This window comes from Somniosus microcephalus, chromosome 2, assembly GCF_052327205.1.
Source record: "Somniosus microcephalus isolate GS21.2 chromosome 2, FLI_Smic_1.0, whole genome shotgun sequence".
NCBI classification, from domain to species: domain Eukaryota; kingdom Metazoa; phylum Chordata; class Chondrichthyes; order Squaliformes; family Somniosidae; genus Somniosus; species Somniosus microcephalus.
The window spans coordinates 40,948,300-40,967,162 of NC_140988.1; the positions used below are offsets into that span (position 1 = coordinate 40,948,300).

Below are 18,863 nucleotides of genomic sequence, written 5' to 3' on the forward strand. Positions count from 1 at the left end.
GATGACGTCATCGGTGCCGGCGTAGCGCTACCGGCTAACGCCGATGGTAGGGCCCAACGCAATTTCGATCGCGGCTATAATTCCGGCGCAAGGCCCTCTAACGCCTCTAATTGGGCGCTAACCCCACCGAATTTCTAGGCCTATGACTCTAAATGTTGGCCAGGAAACCAGATGATCTGGTCATTTATTTGCTGTTTATAGGCACTTGCTGTGCACAAAAATTGGCTGCACATACCTGTGACAGCCTGTCTGGAGAAGCACAGCCTCCTCATGCATTGCTCCTCAGACAATTCTAAGAATGTGACTATGAGCTGGATAAGGCCTTCTTCTAGCAACCCCTTCACCTGTGGTCACCCGAGAGGCCCAACTGCTGTTCCTTGTGGTTGGCCAGCCTATTGCTGCTCCTGTTGCTTCTCTTCATACAACCGAGTCAGGCTGAAGCAGTGCTAGAGAGCAGAGGATAATTGGATTAGCAGATTGATTTAATTCAGTTTCCATTTTAAAAAGTTATGAATTCTGTTCTTATTTTTATATACTTTCATAGAAAGTTACAGCACGGAAGGAGGCCATTTCAGCCCATCGTGTCCGCGCTGGCCAACAAAGGGCTATCCAGCCTAATCCCACTTCCCAGCTCTTGCTCTGTAGCCCTGCAGGTTACAACATCCCAAGAGCACATCCAAGTACTTTTTAAATGGGGTTAGGGTTTCTGCCTCTACCACCCTTTCAGGCAGCGAGTTCCAGACCCCCCACAACCCTCTCGGTGAAGAAATTTCCCCTCAAATCCACTCTTAAACCTTCCACCAATTACTTTAAATCTGTACCCCCTGGTTTTTGACCCCTCTGCTAAGGGAAATAGGTCCTTTCTATCCACTTCATCTAGGCCCCTCATAATTTTATACACCTCAATAAGGTCTCCCCTCAGCCTTCTCTGTTCCAAGGAAAACAAACCCAGCCTATCCAGTCTTTCCTCATAGCTAAGATTCTTTACTCCTAGCAACATCCTTGTAAATCTCCTCTGTACCCTCTCTAGTACAATCACATCTTTCCTGTAATGTGGTGACCAGAACTAGCTGAGGCCTAACTAGTGTTTTATACAGTTGAAACTTTGATTTGATATTGTTTATAATTAAGTAACAGAGAAATAGAGTTGGTTCAAACACAAGAGTTTCTCTACAGCAGAGGCTGAGGAACTGAGTTGCAAAAACAAGATGCAATTCCACCACCACTGGCAGGAAGGTGTAATTACAGCATGACAAGTTTACATAGGCAGTTTCCATTATAAATGTGGACATAAGAATTTATTATGGTAAGAAGTTGACAAAAATGTGGCAATAGGAAAAAAGGACAAAAACTGCACACAGATGTAATTTTTTAATGTATTATAGATAGACAAGAAAACCAATGTTATTCTTCTGTATTAAGCTAATTAGAGATCAACTATAGTATAACTCAGTTTGTCAAAACCAAAACATGACTATAAAATGCTTCTCCCACCCACACCCCACAACCAAAACAAGTTCCACCCTTACCCAGAAAAAGTGCACACACAGTTATTTTGTATAATAGTGTTTATTTGTAGGTAGGTTAGAGAGTTGCACATCAACCTTTTTCTAAAGAAGTCTCTTGACTATTCTTTAGATTCTTATGCTGTTTCTTGACTTCTGATTTTGCCTTAAGATGGTAAAAGTGCCATCCCAAGTATAACTGCCATGCAAGAGATAAAAACGACACTTTCTCCCTCTGCCCCTTACCAGTCCCTCTCAAATTGCTAGCTGGATAAGCAGAGCCTTTCCCGCATAGAATCTTAGAGGCCATTCGGCCTGTCGTACCTGTGGCAGCTCTTTGAAAGAGCTGTCCAATTTTGTCCCACAAACCCAGCTTTCCCCTATAACCCTGCAAATTAGTTCTCTTCAAATACATATCCAATTGCCTTTTGAAATTTCCCATCGAATCCAATTCCATCACCCTGTCAGGTAATGCGTTCCAGATCATCATCAACCCTCAGTGTGAAATCATTTCTCCTCATTTCCTCTCTAGTTCTTTTGCCAATTATTTTAAATCTATGACCTCTGGTACCGACTCACGCCAGAGGAAACAGTTTCTCCCTATTTGTTCTATCAAAACTCCTCATAATTTTGAAGACACTATTAGGTTTCCCCTTAACCTTCTCTGCTCCAAGGAGAACAATCCCAGCTTCTCCAATCTCTCCACATAACTGAAGTCCCTCATCCCTGGTAAACCTCCTCTGTATGCTTTCCAAGCCCTTGTGTCTTCCTTAAGTATGGTGCCCATAATTATACACAATACTCCAGCTGAGGCCTAACCATACAAGAGTCAATATTTCAGTTAGCAGTAGTGGAAAATGAAATGGACAACAATGTTATTTTCTTCACTTACAGGCCATCTGATCTTGCCACTGAAGAAGCACCTAGGTTCCACTTGGTCTCTCCCTGTAATGGCACAATGGAGTTTGAAAATGTCACTGTGAGGAAATCAAAGATACAATCCTATGTCGCCATGTCTGTGGCATCCTCTTAAATCCACCCCCTCCCCTTTCTCTACTGAAGCTATTGATTTATCTTTGGTAGCATGCCATGGGCACTGACAGCCCTCTTGTAGCTCACCCAAATGGTTATTCTTCTTTTGTGAGCCAGACAGCAAATGCTAGCAGGCTATTTGACCATCAGAGAGTAAACACCACTCATGGCCTTGCCTAATCTCCACATGAGGAGATTGGATACTAGGCTGATTTTTTTTTTTTAATTCCCTCCTCCTCAGGCCAGGGATGTTAAAGCCAACTGTGTTGCACCCACTTCTGCTCGATCGGAGACCAACTAACTCAGCACAGAACGGGGATTGAACCCTGGTCCTTTTTGGCCTGTATAGCTCAGTACCACACCACATGGTTCATTTATCCATTGAGCAATTAAAATATCCCAAAACTATACAATTAATAGCTGATAAATCCACCTTGTAACTTAAATTAAAACAAAACAGAACACAGGATCAACAACGTCTTAGGCAGTGAAAATAGTGAATAGTCCAGTCAGTTGTTTGCTTTGAGCATTTATTGCCACTGACAACCTACTGCTATAATATGAATTCACTCAGTAATGCAGAACTTCTGCACCAGGTTTTGATGTTCAATATGTTGACAAGTCCACAAAGGCCATTAGTGATGTATACAGTACTACAATGCTGTAGAAAGATCAAAATGTACATTACACTTATTCTGAAATACTGTAACCCTTCCCTCATTTTCATTTCCAAATCAAATTAGACTGATCTGAAGCAGAAGAATCAATTACAAAAGGTGGGGCTTAAAATGAACAGGCATCAGTTAGATCCATGATTTGTTCTTCTCCATATGTTACAATCTTTATGGTAAAAATCAATTTATTCACAATTTACCACTTTTGTGTTTAAATGACCATTAGAAAACAATTCTTCTTCCCCCATAGTTATTAACTTCATAGACTGACTACAGCATAATTCAGTTTGTCAGAACCAAAACATATTATAAATGCTTTCCCACCCCCAACAACCAAAACAATTCCCATGCTTACCCAGACACTCTTATAAAATGCACACATTTTCATTTACTACACTGAAAGGATACACACATCAAAAGATTCGAGGTGAATCTGTAAACTTTTGGTAGATCTCCATTCTCTCGTACTCTCACCAGTTAAGTTTTTTCAGTTTCATTAACAAAACCATGTAATTCTAGTAAGGCTGCAAACGCCAGTTACAAAACACAGTAGCTTAACTAGTCAAGCTTTCAAGAAATAGCATTGTACTAAAACACAAAAGTTTAGCTTGTGCTACTGTTCTTTAGAAAAAAATGCTTGCCTGTGGCCAAGATTATATGTTACTTGAAGTGATATTGCCATAATGCTCTATTTGGACAATGCCTTCAGTTGCTGGCTTTGTTTACTCAGTGTAGTGAAGTGAAGTGAACAACAGAAAATGGAAAGTTGACATCTCGCACCTTATCAACTGTCACACCAATCACCATGAGTTAAGCTGTAGACTTGAGTGCAACAATCAATGTTGCCAATAGCTATTTGATATATTGGTATTGAATACCCTGTAAGTGGGGACAGAGGAGAAATCATATGCAAGCTAATGCACTTCAACATTATTCAAAAAAATTCTTAACTCATCACTTCCCTCCACCAGTAGAAGACCGATAAATACCAGTACAGTACTTCATCCTATTGATAGGCAACCCAAAATGCTTCTCCACACACAAACTAACTTTCAGAGGACAAAGTTGATCTAATTGTGCCAAATGTTTTTCACAATTAAAGTGGACAGGGTACAAAAATTACACAAGCCTGTGTTAGACTTCACTGAACCCCCAGTGACAACACTGAATGATGCTGATTTAGTGACCAATAATCACAATCAGATTAGCTAAAGATTTAACAGCTGTAATTGATAGTATTTGGACAAAGTTTGAGAGATGAACACTATAAACCCATAAGCACTACGTGTAGAGTTAGGTTTGGCTAAAAGCCCGAGTAGAACAGACCACATTAATTTGAAACAGTGAGAATGGCCAAAGAACAACAGCTGTCCATTAACCAATTTAGAAAAGTATTCGCTGCTCATAAGACTGCCAAGTATGACAAGCTACACTGTACAACTATTAGGTTAATAATGGTGTTTACTGCTACATAGCAAACTTTCATGTGCTAATGGCAAATGTATATCTGCTTGCTCAAGTGCCTTATATATTGCATTTTGCAAAAATTTAAGCCTTGAATAATTTAAATACAAGTTGAATGACGTCATAGAACAGGGGATTTGAAAGATCCTGGTCTGGCAGTTCCATGTAGCTTTAGTGCATAGCTTCTTCTGCTTTTGCTTCTTGCTTAAAGAGAAAGCAGCATCAATTTCATTTCTGCTGAACATGTTGGAAGGCCTGCAGTTCACGCTTGTACCAGTCGGGAGCTTCTGGGCCACCCTTGCCTGCAGAATAGTGATCGTATCCATAAGCTACTGTCAGCTCTTCATCCCTCTGTACTGGCTGGATGGTGCGGATGCTTTTAACAGGCCCAAACCGAGGATGAATAAACCTTGACAGAAAAGTTTACAATGATGTACCAAAAGTTATGTTTTTATCTTTTTTAAAAGTGCTTTAATTTAATTTAAGTATGCTGCACGTTAAAACAACAGCCTCTCTCTCTCTCTCTCTCTGGGCCAATTCCATTGAAAGGATAATAAGAATCATTTGTTGTGTTTCACAGTATCAGAAATGCAGTATCACCACCAATTGTCAGGAAGATCTACAACAGACATCAGCAAAATGACCATATGACCATTATCTTAAGGCTAAAGGGATCAAGGGGTATGGGGAGAAGGCAGGGACAGGGTACTGAGTTTGGATGATCAGCCATGATCGCATTGAATGGCGGAGCAGGCTCGAGGGGCCGAATGGCCTACTCCTATCTTCTATGTGAGAATTAAGAGGTTTAATTAAGTATATTTATTGAGGAGATTTTTTAAATTCTGAATTACAGGTTATCAATTTTTCTTGTTTTTTTTTTTTTACTAGCACCATGCATTTATTATTCATTACCAGGTCCCATTTTAAAACATACAAGAAAGCACAGCAGTTTCATTATTCAGATATCAAAACCTGCTGTTAAATGTTTTTGAGCTCCTACAATTTCTAGAGCTTAGTATGCCCATATCTCAGTGAACAACGATTCACCGTTTGAAGGTGATTAGGGAGAGTCAGAGCAGCGTGCTCTACGTTCTTACACAGAGGGAAAAATCTGAGCAGTACTGGTTCCCGGCCTGTAATAGGTGGTGCGATTGCAACGCGGACTTGAAGATGTTGATGCAAGGCCTGATCAAAATTGGGCCTCAGCTGGATGAAGCAGCCAATGCAGCTTGCCGGTCGGGGCCGTAGAAATTTCAGATGTCTCTGACACCGAGCTGGCCTGCAGATAGATTCCGGAGAGGCAAGGAGTGGCATAAGCCCAGGCCAGCATTGGCCTGCAGCACTTTTGTGGAGCCAAGAAGAAAACTCATGCTCCTCCAGAAATTAAACTGGAAAAAATCTTTCCTACATTTTTGAGAGTGGCCACCAGCAGTCCCTTTAAGGACCACTGGTTAGGCTGAAGACCTGGGACAACAGAGGGGGGGGGGGGGGGTGGAAGAATGCATGGCCCCAGTTGATGACCAATTTCAATTGATATCCTACAACCGCCATCAGGACCCCTATTTGCATATGCAGGGCACCCAATGCTGTTTCAGGTGGGTGCCCTGCACAGCTGGACATTGGCGGCTTCCAATTTGGCAACCGCTGCCCTTTCAGGGGAGATCAGGCACAAGAGATCATGATCCAAAACTCTTCCCTCCAATCTTAATTTTTCACCCAAAAAACAGGCTAAACAAGGATGAATTTCTCCCCTACAGTTTAAAATCTTGGCTGTTCTATTTGGCACAATGCACCAGGCAGAGAACTTGGGCTGACAAGTGGCAGATAACATTTGTACCATATAAGTGCCAGCATTGACCATCTCCAACAAGACAAAGTCCAACCACCTCCCCCTTCAACAGATCTACCACTGCGGAGTCTCCCACAGCATTGAAACGGCCTTAACCAAAGTTACAAATGACATTCTCTTTGACTGTGACCATGGTGCATTATCCCTTCTTGCCCTTTCTGTAGCCTTGGACACAGTCATTGTGGGAACCCTTTCCGAAATTTTTTACAAAAAGAGGCCCAGGCCAAAATCTACCCTAATCCAGAGATTATGTAGTTAATTAAAACAAATCTAGAACGATTATCTTTTAGTACTAAAGTACAAGATCACTTTTAATTATTACCTTCACTCCTCAAAATGAGAACTGATTATAAAAAAATGTACATGGCGCATTAACAACCTTCCGCTCCCTCCACCAGTAATACTTGCACTTGTAAAGCTCACAGTTGCCGCTGACCCATAACATATCAACAACTACTTACGTGGCATAAATGCAATTGGGAGTAAAGGAGTGATTTGCTTTGTGCCCCAATGATGCAAGGTACTGTTTTGTACTGTTGTAAGGCGCAGGGACATCTAACACAGTATCACCGTCCAATGATATAGTGTTCCCATTCAGAGACCAGTCTCTAGAGTCCACCTGGCAAAATATATAAAATATATTTGCGATTTTCTTTTAAAACAAATGGACTTGTAATTTCTACCTTCATTAGAAACTTTGAAAATGTGCCTCTCACCTCTTCATGTGTTATCCGTACTCCATTGTAGAAAGCCATGACTGTATCAGGCTCTGCCGCTACTTTGGCAAACAAACCTTCCCCAGCATTAGGAATGAGAGATTCAGCAACAAACACCCTAATTCAGGAGAAATAAGAAACAACATCGACATACGTCCTTTGATAAAATACAGTATTACGCAATCGCTTCAATATATTCAAATTATAATTAATTATTTGCTTTGTACAATTGATAGCAATTATCTGGTTGATCTCGACCAGCTTGCTTTTACAAAGGAGAGGCTGTAATTATAGACGAGGGAGGGAGCTAAAAGGCTGTAACTTTGTTTAGTTACACAAATTGCCTTTGTAACCACATCTGAACTACACTACGACAAGTGAGTTACAAAGGAAATTTGACAAGTTGGTAGAAGAGGGAGAACTCTGACAAAAGCTCAGCCTTGTTACTCATTTTACTTCAATATTCTATACACATCCTTTGATGAAATATAGTTCAGCAAGGTGCAGAGAAAATCCAACTCTCCTGAATTCAGTAGTCTAAAGTTATGCTGACCGGTGGACTTGATATAAACGATCTTTTCTATACAACAGTTCACAATACCCATTTTCCAAAGAGATAGGTACAGTCATCAAGTAGATTTCTCTTGCCTGTGAAGCTCTCTCCCAGACAATGTCACCATCTTGAGCCCATCTCTTATACACAGACATTTTAACATAGATCGAGCAATCGCTGAAATTACAATAATTAAAAAAGTATACATGAATGCACCAAGCAGTCTGGTACAGAGTCATACTGACCAGAAAGGGCCCAGGTTTGATTCCTATACTGTACTATTAGCTGATCTCAGCCAAGGCAGCATTGGGGGCACAACAACTGGTCTCACTGTTCCTCGGCTAACAAGTAGAAAAACCATCAGTCAGGGCTCTACTCCTAATTGCTATACAGTGGCCCGGACTAGAAAGTGCATTGTGAAGACAGGATCAGGCTCGATTGTGATGCCCCCTACACAGTCAAACATCCGGCCGACAATTAATCCTTCACCTGCACATGAGAAATGGTCAGCTGTGGCTCAATGGGTAGCACTCTCGCCGGAGTCGGAAGGTTGTGGGTTCAAGTCCCACTCTAGAGACTTGAGCACATAATCCAAGCTGACATTCTAGTGCAGCACGAGGGAGTGCTGCACTCAGAGACGACGTTAAACTGAGGCCCCATCTGCCCACTCAGGTGGACGTAAAATATCCCATGGTACTATTTTGAAGAAGAACTGGGGAGTTCTCCCTGGTATCCTGACCAATATTTATCCCTCAACCAACCCCTTAAATCACAGATCAGGAGTTGAAGCTTCTGGTTTCAATGGCTCAGCTAATTGTTGCCTTTACCAGTTAAGCCCTGGGAAAGATGGAGTTTAATCCATGGAAATATTAACTTTCCACACATTATTAGTTAGATCATGTTCCAAATATTACATTTATTTCTGTTACGAGGATCATCAAAAGTTAAGCGGCAGCATTGGAAAACATGCAAAATGAATTTTTACACATTCTGAACTGAACGTCCTTATTTGTTATTGTGGTTAAGTTGCTAATGGTCCTCAAGGATTTACAACGCAAATTAAATGACTCACCATACCCTCCCCCCCAAAAATGTACTATTTCTCTTTTTTAAATCCACCTTGTTGCCCACCAGTGCCACACTACATCTTATAGCTGAAAAGACAGGATGATCTGGAGCAGGGACTTCACCATAGCCTGTTGTCAATCCTGCCCCATGACGGATTTGAACCAGGTACACATTATAGGGCCAGCCTACAAGTTTTTCCTCCCTTCTAACCCCTACCAAAGGATGAAAAATTACACGCCTGTAAAGTGCGTCATTTCTTGGTGGAATCATAAACTGTAGAAATACATCCAAGACGAGCAATTTGAACATCCATCTGGACAAATTCAATCTCATACACTCATATTGAAGTCTCTTATTCTATGGAGAGCCACATAACCACTCCTATCCCTAAATGTGAACTGTGACAGCTACACAACTTCTGTGATATGTAAACACAAACTATTCTGTATGGGAGCTTACTGCTTTGATATATTACACCATGATTATAATTACTGTATACCATTTAACAAATGTCAAAATTGTTGAAATGATTAAAGGTGCTGTCACATACATAAGGGGTAATTTTAACATTCAACAATCACATAAAATGGGCGATATTGGTTTCGCTGCAGGTAGGGTGTATAATGGCCGACCGATCCGATATCGCCCTTTTAACACAATCACCAAAAGTTAACTACAGTAAACTCTTGTTTAAACGCCACTTAATCATCCGGAATTCTCTAATAACCAGCAAAATTGATACTCAGAAAACAACATCTCAATAACCGGAAATGTTGCCAAGTCCAAGTCTCAGTTTCTTTTTGCTTCAGAATATTGAGAGTGGCAGCTACTTTAGAATTGAATACGTGTTTCCCAGAGACTCAAAAGGATGAGTCAATTTTTCAGTCTGTTACTGCACCATATAGACTAGGGAAGTCCCAGGTTCTATTGCCGATTTGATGTGAAATTGACATCAAGGACAGTCAAATTATGTATAGCACAGATTGCGTGTTAACCACCCAATGGATTCATGGCCGTCAGGTGATAGGTCGGAAATCTTCAGTTGTATAGGGAATAATATATAGTTGGTAGGGAATAATAAATACTTTACAGGGACTTACCCAGAAGAAAAAGGTGACTGGCTGTTGGTGAGTTAGGTAGAGATTGAAATGTGAGTGTGGATAAGCTACATAGAAGGCATTGGCGTGGAGAAGTTACTTGGAGGGCAATGTACACTTGCCAGTGAAAGCTGAAAATTGATGTCCAGATAAAGATTATACCAGATAAAAGTTGGTCATGTTATGTAAATAGCATTCAAATCTTATTTTATTTTTGTTTGTTAAAAATAGCCTCGGTAGATATACCTCTCCATTATCCGGAATTTTCAATCAACCGGCACCATCCCAGTCCCGTCGGTGCCGGATACGAGAGAGTTTACTGTACCCCTATAGTTCCTACAGTAATTTGGTGGTATCCAATTATTTCTCATTTTACCTCGTCTGCTCTTACTCTTTCAATCCAGGTGGTGTCTTACACTCCAGGCCTTGTATCTTTGCCAACTAATAGAAATTTGAATGCATGTTTCTCCCAAACTATCTTGTTAATTGAAATCTCAAACCCGTAGAATAGCAATTAATCTATTAAATTCATGAATGTCCTTTTAGTAACAAGGTGATGAGCTAGCAATGTCATGTTCATTTATTCAGCACGTGGGTTCAGTGTTAATTTGGGAATCAGTGGCGTGGATTTTCGTCTTTATCACTTGGCCGTTAAACATCACTTGAGCGCAGAAAGGAAAATCGGACTAGGCGCATTGCATGTCGAACAGAATCTGTCCAATTTTCCTTCCATTGAAATGAATAGAAGGAAAGTCCGATAGGTGCAAAGGGGTGTGCAATCCTCCCTGCTGGATATTCCTTTTTGCATTCTTCCCAGGCAATACTCAACATCCAGGTGGTGAAGACAAAGATCTACCTCAATCACTTTACAAGGCAATAGACAGCTTCTGGAGGCTGATCAAATAAAGCACTGGAGAATCTTCTTTAAAGAATACACTCAGGAATTCATAAACTTACAGCCCCTTTGTCAATCATTCTTGCTTCAAGCAAGGCAATTTTGTCAGAGGATACTAGTACAATTGTCATAATTTGCAAACATATTAAAAACATTAATTTAAATGAACATTACCTATTAAGTAGTAAACCACAATTAACCATCTTTAATCTAACAAGAAAGTGGATATTACTCAAAATCATTAATTGAAATTTTAGAGTAGGATTCTTGTAATTAAATCTGGTTTGTCATAAAACTTCAGCCAGGAATTTCAATATATTTAGTAAGAAGCTGATTGAGCTCCACATGAAGTACAAAGTAGAGCAGAGCCGATAGAGCAAAGAGGAGTAAAGTGAACTCATTACTTGCGGCAGAGGAGTGGACATTAAAAGAATTATGCCTCATAGAAAGCCACAAAGAAATTTTGGGAAACAATGCACAAAAGAAACCTGAAGTTTTGGAGAAAAGGGGTGACTTTGTCAATAGTTTGGGAAAACCCAAGACTGACCAAAGAGAGAGAATGAAAGAGACCCAAAAGGTAGAGTCCCAAAAACATGAATACAATCAGAAAAAAAACAGAATGCTGGAATTCTGAAAAAACCCATAAGATGCTGGAAATACACAGAACGTCCATGTACATCTAAAAATTTAAAAAAGACGAGTTAATGTTTTGGGATAATACGCTGTGTATTTCCAACATTTGGGGGTAGATATTGGTTCTCGTTGAGTCGATTTTATGGTCGAAACGCACGGAATGAGGGCCAATTTCAGGGACTAATGTCCTGTGCTCCGAGGGCATGTGAAAGACGGCCACGCCAAAATCGGGGCTGGTCTTTTTTCAGGCATCTGGTTCGGCCACCTAAAACAGGTGCTAGGCCCTTTGCATGCATTAATGAAGGGATCAATCCCAGTTTTAGGATCCCTCAGGGAACCTGGGCTGCCCTGAGCACAGGAGACATCGGGTCTGCTCTGCTCTGGTTTTCCAGGCGTGGGTGCAGTCTAGTAAGCGGACAGCAACAAAATGGCAAGTTTTATTTCAGGTTTGTTGTGGAGCCAGGAGGAGCAGGAGTGCTCCAAGTACTCCCGAGGGACTCGGTCAGCCCGGGATCGGCCCCCTTTCCATTCTCCTCTTCCCCCAGGACTTGCCTTTGGACCACTGCCAGAGAGGCAAGTGGCCCAACATTGATCTTTATAAAATGGTGCACCAGTCACCGGCAGCTCACCCAAATAAAGTTAAAGTTAATGAGGCCCAATCCTCGCCCCTCCAGTTGGAGTGCGTGTTCCATTTCAAGCCCGAAAATGGGTCTAAAAGGAATTTCCTCCCCTTGCTGTTTTTAATGTTATGAATACATTATACCACTATTTTCACGATATGAGCAGTTATTTCAAGCTGACAGGAATGTCACTCACTAGATGGCAAATGATGTTTCCTTCAATGATAAATAATTTCAACATTTAAAAATAAAAGTTGGTTTATAAAGGGAAGAAATTTGAATAACCTCTCATTTTCATAAGGGTCAGGAAGGAGACAATTTGTAGAAATGCAAAAAGAGGTGGACTTGTCCAAGCTGTAAACTGGACCTGTTGTAGAGAAAGAAGGATATTAAATTTAACAGTTGATCAGATTTGCAGGCAACATTTCTTAAATTCTCCATCAAATCGTTTGAAAATAATCAGCTTTTATGGACATCTTTATTAAATACCATGCCTTTGTTACCTACCTCTACAAGCGACTATTCCAATGCTCTCATGGCCGGCCTCCCACCTTGCACCCTCCGTAAACCTGAGCTCATACAAACCTCTGCTGCTCATACCCCAACTCACACCAAGTCCCGTTCACCCAATCACCCTTATGCTGCTTGTAGGTCGCTGACCTACCTTGGCTCCCAGTTCAGCAACGCCTCAATTTAAAAAGTCAGCCCATCGTGCCTGCACTGGCTCTTTGAAAGAGCTAACCAATTAGTCCCCTGCTCTTTCCCCATAGCTCTGTAAATTATTTTCCCTTCTAGTATTTATCCAATTTCTTTTTGAAACTTACTATTGAATCTGCTTCCACCACCCTTTTAGGCTGTGCAATCCAGATCACAACAACTCGTTGCATTAAAAAAAAACCTCATGTCGCCTCTGGTTCTTTTGCCAATCACCTTAAATCTGTGTCCTCTGACCCTTCTGCCACTGGAACCAGTTTCTCCTTATTTACTTGATCAAAAACCTGCATGATTTTGACCACCTCTAATCAAATCTCCTTTTAGGAGAACAACTCCAGCTTCCCCAGTCTCTCCACATAACTAAAGTCCCTTATCCCTGGTATCATTCAAGTAATAGTGTGCAAGGGGTACTGCAGAGTTTCTTTAGTAAGTTTTAAAACTCCTATCTTCTACCAAGAGAACATCTGTAAACGACAGATACAAATTCCCTCCCAAGTACAGTATTATAGAGAAGAGCACAGGAAGACTAGTATTTTTAGAATACAGGAGGAAAAATTGGGCTGATTACTATATGTAACGACATTATAAGTATGTTGTGGCGGATCGCCACCTAAACGGGCGCAATCCACTTTTCCATCCGTGGACAATAAATCGGGCACCTTGCCTTTAAGAAGCATGCTGCCTTTAAGGCATGACAAAGGAGCGGGCGTCGCTCAGATCGGTTCGGCCTCCATTCGTGTTCCGCGGCAGCCTCAACATTGGTGACCCCGACGCTCAGAACGTATTCCGAGCACTGCAATGGCGGACACGAACGCAGTTTCCGTGAAACTGCCGGAGTTTTGGGAAAACCAGCCCGAAGCCTGGTTCCTCCAAGCCGAGTCCCGATTCCGGCTGCGATACATCACCACAGATGGGACGAAGTATGACTACCTCGTCACATCACTCGGTAGCTCCACAGTCACGAAGGTCTGGATAGCGCTGCAGAACTCACCAGAGGAGGGGAAGTATGCACATCTTAAGGTCGCGCTCCTTAAAATATTTACGACCTCGACATACCAGCGAAACTCCAGCCTCCTCGACCTTCCAGGCCTCGGTGACGCCTCACCGTCAGACCTCCTCTCCCACATGCTCTCACTCACCGACGAGAGCCCACCCGGGTCGCTCTTCCGCACGCTGTTCATCCGCCAGCTACCTCCCAGCATCCGCCCAGCGATCGTGGCGTCCGGCCTCACGGACCTAGAAGCCCTGGCCGACGAGGCCGACAAGCTGCTGTCTGCTCACTCCAGCCGCGACGTCGCTCCGGACCTGGCAGCCACAGCCTGGGCGCGCCCCTCACCGGCCACAAGGCCCAGCCACGGGGCCCACAAACCCGGGCTACTGTTACTACCACGCATGGGTCGGCGCCAGGGCACAACGGTGCACACCTCCCTGCTCCTTCAAGTCCGCCCCCATACCAGCCCCTGCGATGGCCGTGGGCCACGCGGGCTCCCTGCTGTACGTCATGGATGACAAAACTGGCCGCCGGTTCCTGTGCGACACTGGAGCTCAGCACAGCATCATCCCGGCCTCCGCCCTCGACATCCAAAAGGGCGAACGAGGACAGGCGCTGGCTGCCGCTAACGGCTCGGACATCCGGACGTACGGCACCCGCACAGTCACCCTCGACCTCGCTGGTCGCCGCTACCGCTGGGAGTTCATCACTGCCAAGGTACTCTCCCCTCTCATCGGCGCAGATTTCCTGTGCGCCCACGGCCTACTGGTAGACATCCCTCAACACCGCCTCGTGGACATGAACACCATGTCCCCCATCCTGGGCGCCATGGCCCCCCGTCAACCTGCCGACATGGCGTCACAGTGCCACGCCCGGGCCACGGATGACTACTCGGCACTCCTGGCCGAATTCCCGGCCCTCACCAACCCGACCTTCGCCGCGGAGGTCGCCAAACACGGGGTGGAACACTTCATCCCCACCACAGCCCCCCAGTGTACGCCCGCAGGCTGGACCCGGCCAAACTGGAGATCGCGCGGACCGAGTTTGCCACTATGGAACAGCTCGGCATCATCCGCCGCTCCAACAGTCCCTGGGCCTCCCCACTCCACATCGCCCCCAAACCAGGCGGGGGTTGGCGCCCCTGCGGGGATTACCACCGCCTCAACGACGCCACCACCCCTGATCGGTACCCCGTGCCGCACATTCAGGACTTCTCGGCTAGACTGGCCGGCCGCTCAGTCTTTTCCAAAGTCGGCCTGGTGCGCGGCTACCAGCAAGTCCCCGTCCACCCCGCGTACGTCCCCAAGACGGCCATAATCACCCCCTTCGGGCTTTTCGAGTTCCTGCGGATGCCCTTCGGCCTCAAAAACGCGGCCCAGGCATTCCAACGGCTCATGGACTCGGTCCTTCGGGACCTGAAGTTCCTGTTCGTCTACCTGGACGACATCCTGGTAGCCAGTTCCTCCAAGCAGGAACACCTTCGCATCCTGTTCGGGCGCCTCAGCGACCACGGGCTCATCCTCAGCCCACCACATCACCTATGCTGGGGCCATTCCCCTGCCCACCAAGGTGCAGGCCGTCCAGCAATTTCCCCGCCCCACCACCAAAGGACTCCAGGAGTTCCTCGGGATGGGGAATTTCTACAACCGCTTCATCCCCAAAGCGGCGTCCCTCATGAGGCCCCTGTATGAAGCCCTCCGGGGCAGGAACGGCAAGATGGCGGTCGAATGGATGGCAGACGTATCAGCCGCCTTCAACTCCACCAAGACCGCGCTCGCCGACGCCACCCTGCTCGCGCACCCACGGCCCAATGCCAGAGTAGCGCTCACCACGGACGCCTCCGACCACGCGGTCGGCGCCGTGTACGAGCAGTGGGTCGACGGCGCCTGGCAACCACTTGCCTTTTTCAGCCGCCAACTACGGCCCCCGGAGGTCAAGTACAGCACCTTCGACCGCGAGCTCCTCGCGCTGTACCTGGCGGTCCGCCATTTTCGGTTTTTGCTGGAGGGCCACCCCTTCACTGCGTTTGTTGACCACAAACCCCTGACATTCGCAATGGCAAAGACAACCAACCCCTGGTCCGCCAGGCAGCAGCGCCAGCTCGCGGCAGTGTCCGAGTTCACCACGAACATCCAACACGTCTCCGGCCGAGACAACGTGGTAGCCGACTGCCTCTCCCGCCCTGCCATCCACGCCGCACACCTGGCAGTCGACTACGCTCAACTCGCAGCAGACCAGCTCATGGACCCTGATCTGCTCTCCGCACCTACCAACCTACCAGGGCTACGCCTGGCCGACGTCGCCTGCGGCCCGACCGCAGTCACGGTCAAGTGCAACATATCCCTATCTCAACCTCGGCCCGTCATCCCAGCGCCGCCGGGTGTTCGAGATTCTCCACAACCTCTCCCACCCCGGCGCCCGCGCATCCTTCAAATTGGTAGCCAACCGCTTTGTCTGGCGCAGCCTTCGCAAGGATGTGCGTACTTGGGCCAACTCCTGCCTAGCCTGCCAATGGGCCAAGGTGCAGCAACAGACGAAAGCACCCCTCGAGGAGTTCACCGTCCCTTCACGTAGATTCGACCACATCCACGTGGACATCGTCGGGCCCCTGCCGCCGTCGCAAGGCCACACGCACTTGCTGACGATCGTCGACCGCACCATGCGCTGGCCCGAGGCAATTCCACTGACCTCTACCACCACCGCCGACATCGCCAGAGCCTTAGTCAGCACCTGGGTCGCACGGTTCGGCATCCCCTCCGACAGGACGTCGGACAGAGGTCCGCAATTTACCTCTGAACTCTGGACCGCCATCGCACACAATCTCGGGGTGACCATTCACCGCACCACAGCGTACCACCCCCAAGCCAACGGACTGTGAGCGCGGTTCCACAGATCCTTGAAGGCATCTCTTCGAGCCAGCCTCCAGGACGGCGCCTGGACCGACCGACTCCCGTGGGTCCTCCTCGGCCTGCGCTCCGCGGTTAAAGAAGACCTCCACGCATCGGCAGCAGAGCTCGTGTACGGCCAGCCGCTGCGTGTACCCGGCGAGTTCCTGCCCACCGCCACGACACCCTGGTCAGCCGACCAGCAACGCCACAAGTTCGCCTCACTGGCGCTACAGTTCGCCCCGGTGCCCATTGCCCGGCACGGCGAATCCACCTCACACGTCCCGCTAAGCCTGCACCAGGCACGGTTCGTTTTCGTCCGGCACAACGCCCACCGCGGACCCCTTCAACCCCCGTACGACGGGCCCTACAAAGTGCTACAGGCTGGGGACAAATTTTTCGCCCAACAAGTGGGCGACAGGACTGAAAAAGTGTCAGTTGACCGACTCAAGCCAGCACACTCGGAGCCCGGTGAGCAGGTCCCAGTAGCTCGTCCACCGTCACGCGGCCGACCTGCCCTCAAGCCAGTACACCCGGCTGCTCCACGCCCGGCCGTTCCACGTCCACCGGCGTCCTACAAGAGCCGCTCCGGCCGGCCCATCAGACCGCCGCACCGTCTCGTCCACACCTCCTAAGCGGATTCTGGGGGGGAGCTGTGTGGCGGATAGCCACCTAAACGGGCGCAATCCACTTATCCGTCCGTGGACAATAAATCGGGCACCTTGCCTTTAAGAAGCATGCTGCCTTTAAGGCATGACAAAGGAGCGGGCGCCGCCCTCAGTGTGTACACAAAAGTGCGGGCATCGCCCCACTCTGGTTTTGGTTTTAGCAGAGAGAAGAGCGGAGGCAGCCATCCCTCAAGAGAATGTAATAAAAAGCCATGTGTTCCTCAGATCAGTTCGGCTTCCATTCGTGTTCCGCGGCAGCCTCAACAATTTTCAAAGAGAACATGCTTACAATTCTGTTACACATAGCAACCAGAGCACTTCCTCCTCCATATGTGTAGCATTCGGAGTATGACTTAGGAGAGTCTAGAACTTGGGGGTCATAGTCTCAGGATAAGTGGTCAGTCATTGAAGACTGCGATGAGGAGAAATTTCTTCACTCAGAGGTTTGTGAATCTATGGAATTCTCGACCCGAGGGCTGTGGATGCTCAGTCGTTGAGTATAGTCAAGAATGAGATCGATAGATTTGGGGACACTAAGGGGGGGGAAAATTGGGTTGGTTTGTGCCTCTCGTTAGCACGCCCAGGGGTGCAATTCCCCTAACGCCTCCCGGGAAATTCAGCAGTAGGTTAGTGGTAGCGCCCTGCGCCGCTGCGTCACCGGCGATGATGTCATCACCGCACGTAGCACCCTGGCCGCAAACTTCCCTTGCGCCCCCATACCTATCGCTGGACGATATGTCCGACAGGATCAGGGGGCGTTTTTGCAGCTGTGGCGCTATTTAAAGGGCAGGTGTCGGGCAGCCATTTTTATTTTGGCCGACTGCCAGCACCTGCCCCCTTTCACTTTTTATGTGGGGTGCCGGCCACGATCGCTCAGCTCGGCACTCTTCTTGGTGGTCCAGCAGGGCCCCGGTGCACGCAGCGCTAGGCCCCTCTCCTTTAATCAGTAGCCTTGGGGTGCTACTACTGAATTAATGGTGGAGGGGCGCTAACTTTTTCTGAGCCCCAAAATGGGCGCCATCCAATTTCTCCCCCTAAGGGAATCAAGGGATATGGCGGTAAAGTGGAGTGGAGGTAGAAGATCAGCCATGATTTTACTGAATGGCGAAGCAGGCTCGAGGGGCCGTATGGCCTACCCCTGCTCCTATTTCTTATGTTCTTAGACTAGGAGTCAGCCTCATCCCCTGTGGATGGACTCCCATCTCTGGTCTCCAACGCTGCACACAACTCTCACCTATGGCTCCTAGGAGTCGCTTGTCCATGGTGATCGTCACACCCTGGGCAACTACATCAGTTCACAGGTTAAACTAGGTAGAGGATACCTTTTGGGCGGATGTCCTTGAGTGATGGGGGAGACAATGAATGTCCTGCGATGATGGGCTAGCGGCGAAGTAGGTGTGGATTCACTGGAAACTGGAGTTGCGAACCTGCACACCGGTGGCTAAGGGTGCAGGGTCGTTCCCCACTGGACTGAAGCAGCAGGGGAGTTCGGCAAGCTC

The 18,863-nt window shown here is 46.6% G+C and overlaps 1 protein-coding gene across 1 annotated transcript in view; it reads right to left on the minus strand.

Annotated features, from left to right (window-relative positions):
• Positions 1-1,358: 1,358 nt before the first annotated feature.
• setd7 (SET domain containing 7, histone lysine methyltransferase) overlaps positions 1,359-18,863 on the minus strand; it is a 45,863-nt gene continuing 28,358 nt past the window's right edge. The window contains exons 5-8 of the mRNA XM_086008616.1: positions 12,392-12,473; positions 7,241-7,358; positions 6,986-7,143; positions 1,359-5,084 (exon numbers count right to left, since the gene is read on the minus strand). Of these exons, the coding sequence (XP_085864742.1) occupies positions 4,904-5,084; positions 6,986-7,143; positions 7,241-7,358; positions 12,392-12,473 (539 nt within the window). The 3' untranslated portion in view covers positions 1,359-4,903. The remainder of the gene's footprint in view (positions 5,085-6,985; positions 7,144-7,240; positions 7,359-12,391; positions 12,474-18,863) is intronic.